Raw genomic sequence first — 7,119 nt, 5'->3', positions numbered from 1 at the left:
TTAACAGTTCCTAATTCTATAAAATATCTTTAAAAAATATATGGCCACAAGTCTGTAGACTTTGTGTGTGTGTGTGTGTGTGTGTGTGTGTGTGTGTGTATGTATGTATTAAATCCAATTAATTTTATAAGGTAGGCAGAGATGAGGTAGCACAGTAGAAAACAGAGGTGTAAACATGCATACATATAAAATACATTTCTACATTTTATACAAACATACATACATTTTTCATATTTAATGTATTTGTGTTTCACGATTATTCTTATCTATTTGTTGCTGTATTATTTCATGTATTTGGTTTTATTTACTCCTAAATTTTAGGAGAAATTACTCCATTCATGAGATTATTTTGTTCTGCTGTGTCCTGTCTGTTGCTGAACAGGCAGTGACCTCACGGCGCCATATTAAAATACTCCCTCCTCTTTGCCTGTGAGATCGTAGCTTAGCAGCAGCAGCTAGCCGCCAGTCTGCTTTTTTATGTCCACAGGACTGACAGAGGGCAACGGCGTGATGGAAATTGACTCGCTTCAAGAGGCGCTCAGAGGTCACTTCAGCTTATTTCGATAGTTTTTGTGTTCTCTGAGACCACGTGCTATACGTGTGCTTCCGTAATTGTGAAATAATAAAAAGTAAACGGATTGTACCTCACAGGCTAATGTCGCTAGCTACCTAGCTAGCTTCTACTCAGGACTAGCATTAGATAACGCTAACATTACAAGCGGTTTCGCGGAAATTGTTAGCTGTCTGTTTAATGGGTTAGCCATTCAAGAAAGCTGCTTTTCTTTATCCCTTCTTTCAAAGGTGTATGTATCAGCCCTCGTTATCTGACAGTTTTCTAATCTTTCTAATATCTTTGGCTGAGATAAAGAAACTGGTCATTGTCACCGGCTATTGGTTGACTGTGCCGGCTACGGTCTTGCGGCTAACTGAACATGCCAGCCCGTGTGCTAAACTGAAGCTAGTTATAGCTAGCTAGCAAGCGACCCAGCTAGACTGTTAGCAACAGTTGCCCGCTGCGTTATGGGAATAGCTACCGTTAATTAGCATGTGATCGTCTTCAGCCCAAGTGTCGTTAAGGACCTGCTAACAAGCCTTGTTTAGTTGCCTGAACTAGGAACTAGGTAACCACTGTAGGTAGTTAAAACATCAAGGCTTTACATAATAGTTATAAAAACTGTTGGTTGAGGTAGGACACATGAAAGCCTGATAATCTCTGATCTGGCTCTAACACAATGTAAATTAATGTTTATTTACTCTGTGGTTTATTTTTCTCCTCTTAGACTTTGATAAGAAAGTAAAGAAGGAGGCATCTCCTCTTCTGGAACAGTTTCTATGTCATATTGCCAAGACTGGAGAGACCATGTAAGTGAATATTGCAGGCCTGACTAATTTCCCTGTCCTTACTACTACTACTACTACTGCTACTACTACTGCTGCTCCTACACACACACACTTTTTCTCTTCTGGTAGTAATTTTTAAATTGATTATAAATTTATTAATACCTTTTGTAGATGAGCTGTCCAAGAATAATTTTATATAGCTTTAACTTAAGTTATTATTGTTAGTGTTGTCTATACAGCATCTATAGATATAGGCTTTTGTCTAATTTTTAAGTTTTATTTTGTTCCTGTATTGTAATGTCTTATAGCAAACGTGTTGAGCCTTATTGTGCTTACTGTTTCCCTCTAGGGTTCAGTGGTCTCAATTTAAGAACTACTTCCTGTTTAAATTGGAGAAGGTGATGGATGACTTCAGAGCCTCAGCACCTGAGCAGAGAGGTCCTGCAAATCCCAACGTAGAGTCAATTCCATTTGAAGATATGAAGGAGAGAATTCTGAAGATTGTGAAGGGATACAACGGGTATGTGCCTTGTTAAAGTAGTACATTTCTGTTCTACAGTGATAGTGACAGGTTGACTGGATGAACCAAGACGTCACACAAAGCATGCCTGGTTTCCCTTGATGGGTAGCTTGCAAGAACAGGGCCTTGGAAAAGCTGTGCTTGACTCGTTTTATCCGCCCAGCTGTTTCAGTGTGGAGTGTAGGACCCCAGTGGCGTTCCATCTTCGTAATCGGTTACACTACCCATAGCTGACAGTGACATCATCTCTGATGCCATGTCATGGTGGTTGATTATGTCTAGAGTGCTACATAGGCATAAAAAGCACAAGCATTTTTTAGATCACCACCTGAATGATTTCCTACCTGCTATTTATTAATTCTGTTGCACTTTTCTTTTAAGAATTCCATTTACGATCCAGCGCTTGTGCGAGCTGCTCACAGAACCCAAGAGGAACTACACAGGAACAGATAAGTTTCTTCGAGGGGTGGAGAAGGTACGTCTGTGTGGTGTGGATATTTTTTAGCTTTATTATGTCATAAGCCTGAAACCTTCAGACACTCATTTGGCAATTCTCGTTTCCCTCCAGAATGTAATGGTGGTAAGCTGTGTACATCCAACCTCAGAGTAAGTGACATGTCCAGATGAGGCACTTACAATTACTAAATAATAACTTTAATATGGAATTGTAGGAATTATGTTTTCTCCTGGATTAAGAGCACTGTTTTTGTTTTTCTGATCTTTCTTATGCAGAAAAAATGGATGCAGTGCCGTCAATAGAATGAATGGAGTGATGCTTCCTGGGAACACATCTGCGTTTACAGAGAGGTTTGGAGACAGATTTGGTCCTTGATTCTAAAATTCCTGCATTTTAGATTATCATCATATAATATTTTCATTTTTATCAAAATGCTTTCTTTGCTCCTTTTTTATTTTTGTTGTTTTTTTTAATCAGGAAAGTGAACGGTCCAGGAACTCCCCGGCCGCTGAATCGACCGAAGGTGTCTCTGGCCAACTCACTAGCAGCTAATGGTCTGCCTGACAGTACAGACAACAAAGACCTCAACACAGAGCAAGAAGGCGACAAAGACTCCAGGTATGTTAGAAGGTACAATACACCAGAAAATCTATTATGCATGTTCAAAACCCCCCAAAAAAAAAACACCCATTGAAATCACACCCGTGTCTCCTGTTTCTCCTTTGTCAGCGAGGTTTCAGCATCGGGAGGCTCCCTGGGGAGCTCTGTGAAGAACAAACACCCAGACGCAGAAGAGGACATGGAAGCTGAGCAGCAGGAGGTGAAGAGACTTAAGTTCAGCAAGGATGAGGACGAAGAGGAAGATGAGGAGGACGAAGAGGAAGAGCAGGACGTGGACACACTCAGGCCTTCACATGCCGCCTGCCTCTCCAAAGAGGCAGAAGCCATGGTTCAAGAGGAAGAGGAAGAGGAGAAGGTCGGGTACAGCAAGGAGAATGAAGCTTCCAGCAGTGCTGCTGCTACTGAAGACCAAGGCAGGTTTTTTTTTTTTTTTTTTTTTTTAAACATACACTGTGTGTAATTGGTTGTTGGTTTGTATGTGATGCTTTTTGCGATGCTGAGGCTACAGAGCTAGAAACACGTAGTAATACTGGAAGTGCACAGGCTTTAATCTCTGCATATTTTTTGGCCACATAGAGTCAAATACAGCCCACAGGTAGACTAGGCAGATAAAGATTACAAGGTAATGGACCCAGTTACATTCAGTGGGAGATCTTAGGTGAAAAATCTCCCAAAGCAGTTCTCAAATGCTGAGAAATCAAAACAGAAGTGCCCTGAAGAAGATTCTGATTTCTTCTTGCACTTGTGGCTTTAATTTGAGATAATGAAAATATATGTATTGCAGTTTTGTACAATGTCTCATCTGAAAAGATTTTTCACTAGCTCTGTAGCTTTTGTTTTTTTTTTCCCCAGCAACAACATGCATCAATACTTTCCCACTGAAGGAACTGAAGCGTTAGCAACATTACTTGTGCTTGTTTGCAGGGAGGAAAATGTGAGAGGGCGAGACTTCATGTGGCATGAAGCATGTCAGCAGTGACAGTTCATTACGAGCTGGGCTGAAAAATTGTCAGTTAATTTAAATGATCATTAATGTCCCCTCACTGCACATCAATAATTATATTAGTGTTTACATTTTTTCAGAGCGCCTGGGTAACTGACAGTAAGCATGTCATGGCTTTAGCTCATGTGCTGCGTCGTCGTACTTGCTCAAATTGCAATAATGCCCTGCAGGCAGTGCAGTGGCCATTTGTTCTAACTAAACAGAAAAAAATACAGAAAAGATCTTGCTTTAAGCAACTGCAAATTACAGTCACTTTTATTTGGTGTAAATTAGGGGATAAGTTGTGACCTAATAATGTTTTCAGATTGTTGTGGTGATGTTTCACATGGATGAAGTGTTTGCCTGTTGTGTAATTTGACTCTCTTAGCTGCAGTTTAGGGCCGGCTCATTTCAGCCAGTGCTTTCAAAGTAATATGTGTCAAAACGAGCACAGATTCAGCTGTGACTCTGCCTTTCTCTCTCCCCTGTTATGGGAAAGTGTCAGTCAAAATCAAAAGATTAGCCAGTGGCGTCTGTGTCGAAAGCGCAGACTGTAGGTAGACGATAGAGCAAGACTGAAGATTTGCATTCTCATCAACATGCCTGACCAGTTTCAGCTGAAGTTGTATCAAGTGAATCAGTGCAAAAATGTTCAAGTTCATCTATCCCAGTAGAGACTGCTGTCATATTAAAGCCTGGTGTGGGCCGTCTTCATGCTCAGATATTAGATGTTAAGAGGCATATTACTCATCATCAATCCAATCAGTGTTACCCTGGTGGTATTCTGGACGTCTCTGCGGTAATGAGGGGAAACACTGAATCCATTTTGTTAGCTTATGTGAGTGAAGGTGACAGGTTTTCTTGAATGACAAATTTAGTAGAGTGCGTGATCCTTCTTGAAGTTTGTTGCCTGATAAGACGGCAAACAAAGCAGTCATTCATCTGTCTGAAGTTGTCTGGAACAGTCTGAACAAGTCTGGAGTCTTTGTTTTAACATTTCTCCTCTCTCTCTCTCTCTCTCTCTCTACAGAACCAACAAGCAGCACACAGGCCGAGGTGTGTGCAGGCTCAGGTCAGGAGGCGGAGCAGGCTGAGAGGGAGGTGCCGTGCGGATCCCAGGAGGAGGGCAGTGACATGGATCAGACAGAGCAGCAGGCGCCCGCAGGAGTCCTGGTGAGCCCCGAGACCAGCAGGGACAGTGAGGAGAGTAACAGTGACCCAGTCAGCAGCAGCAGCAGCAGTAGCAGCAGTGGTAGCAGCTGTAGCATAGAGGATAGTGCAGAAGCGGCCAGAGAAGACGTAGCTCTCGCTCCCTCCAGCAGTACGACTGAACCTCCCACAGAGGGCGCCATGGAAAGTGCCATCTTGAACACTGGGACCACTGAAGAGCCTATGGAGCAGGACTAGACTGAAGGCCCCCCTGCAGCCATGTGTGACCATAAACCAGCTTGTCCTTGAATCCAGCTTGACTGTCGCTGGGAATGAGGATAACTGCACCTCATACACAAGACAAAAGCCTCGTCCCGCTTTTGGACACTCCTCCAAAATGGCTACCTGGCATTGATGTGGGCATACAAATACATTTTCATTTGAAGTTATTTTTTTTTTTCTTTTAACTGGAATATTTTATTGATCTTCTTATCTTGTATTTTTAAGTTTCCCTTAAAAGGGGGTTGGTTTTAGCAGCCTTGAGTTTGTTTTCAGGATTTTTTTTTTTTTTTTTTTGCTTTCTATGGGGTTGTCACGGTGCTGTGGTGGTCTGGTTATTTTCTTATGCCACTCTTTCTAACCATTGGGCCATTGTGACAGGATTGGTGGTCTACGTTTTGTACCCTTTAAGCCCAGTGTACCACACTACCAGGGTCAGAACAGAGCCATACCAGGCCTCATTATTTATGAAATTGTTCAGAAATGAGCTACTACCACCATTTCAGCTCCTGACTGAAGCTCATGTTAAATATTCTTTAGTCAGGCAGTGACCTGAGCCTAACACCCCACCACTACTATGTTGTCACTCTACCAGGTTTCCACCAGGCTGTTGATTATTATATATTGTTTTAAAATTTACCTCTCCATCTGTGTGAGATGGGAGACCCATTTTTTTTTCTCCATTGTGTCCTTATATTACCTTAACCATATTTTTGCAAAGATACACTACCAATCCCACTGAACAATACTATGACATGCTACCTTGTAGAGGCGTTTTCTGTAAAACGATATATTTTGGATGCATAAAGCCAACATAATTTATATGATCATTTCAATTCACCAAGTTATTTTGGAGTATGTTTTTTGTTTTGTCTTCCAGTTGTAGTTTCCAAAACCAGCTGTAAGTACAAAGATGACCTCTGCTTTCTTTGTATCGTGATGTCACCATATAGTTTCACCGACCGACAGTTTCTGGTTCCAGTTCTACACCTGTTTCTGCAGCTGTACTTTTTGATATTTAGAATTTTAAATTTCTGTAAAGTAGATTTTTGTAGATTGTAATACAGTATGTGTTCACTGCCTTTGTGAAACCATATATAATTGTATAATTTCTGTGTATACTCTGAATGCTTTTGCTTTCAATGCGGTATTCAGAATGAGCAATAAATGTTAACATTTTTATGAGTGGTGGACTTGCTTACTTGCACACAGTAGCACGTTTATTCTCTTCACTCTGTGTACCATCATTGTCCATAATGTCCTCCTTGAATGTGCTGGACTGCGCTGGTTACAGCTGGATACAGTACTTATCAGCAGTGGTCTAACAGACCATTTTCATAGCAGATATTTTGACTTAGTAAATTTAATTATAACATACTTTGCAATCCATGCAGAGTAAGTTCCAGGGTCCTTGTATGGCCTATGCTGGCTGGAATGGCAACTGGGACTACTAATGTAGCTGATTCAATAATGTCATTAACGCCTGTGTTTTTTATGCCACGGAAAAGGCAGTTTCAGAGTTTCAAACATTTAGCTTTGAAACCACTCGTTTTCTGAGCTACTGTTTTGGACATGAACTATGAACGTACCACAGACTCTAAACCTGGTCAGTATTTCATGTAGTATGGAATTGGGACACAGTTTGAAAACTCCTTTTCTTGTTAATCGTAGTCCAGATGTGTTTTGGTGTTACAGATTCCTGCAAGGAGGCGGCACAGTGGAGCAGTGGTTAATACTGTTGCCTCACAGCGACGGCTTTGAATCTGGATC

General features: G+C 41.3%; 1 protein-coding gene across 1 annotated transcript; it reads left to right on the top strand.

The window, feature by feature from the left end:
* Positions 1-430: 430 nt before the first annotated feature.
* ppp4r2b (protein phosphatase 4, regulatory subunit 2b) lies at positions 431-6,529 on the top strand. The gene is made up of 9 exons (XM_041034904.1): positions 431-544; positions 1,281-1,362; positions 1,691-1,861; positions 2,243-2,336; positions 2,430-2,467; positions 2,594-2,668; positions 2,796-2,936; positions 3,048-3,352; positions 4,952-6,529. Exons 1-9 carry the CDS (start codon positions 478-480, stop codon positions 5,326-5,328), a joined length of 1,350 nt encoding a protein of 449 aa, XP_040890838.1. The 5' UTR covers positions 431-477; the 3' UTR covers positions 5,329-6,529.
* Positions 6,530-7,119: the final 590 nt, after the last annotated feature.

The sequence above is a fragment of the Toxotes jaculatrix genome, chromosome 3, assembly GCF_017976425.1.
Source record: "Toxotes jaculatrix isolate fToxJac2 chromosome 3, fToxJac2.pri, whole genome shotgun sequence".
NCBI lineage: Eukaryota > Metazoa > Chordata > Actinopteri > Toxotidae > Toxotes > Toxotes jaculatrix.
This window is presented reverse-complemented; position numbering and strand designations above follow the sequence as displayed.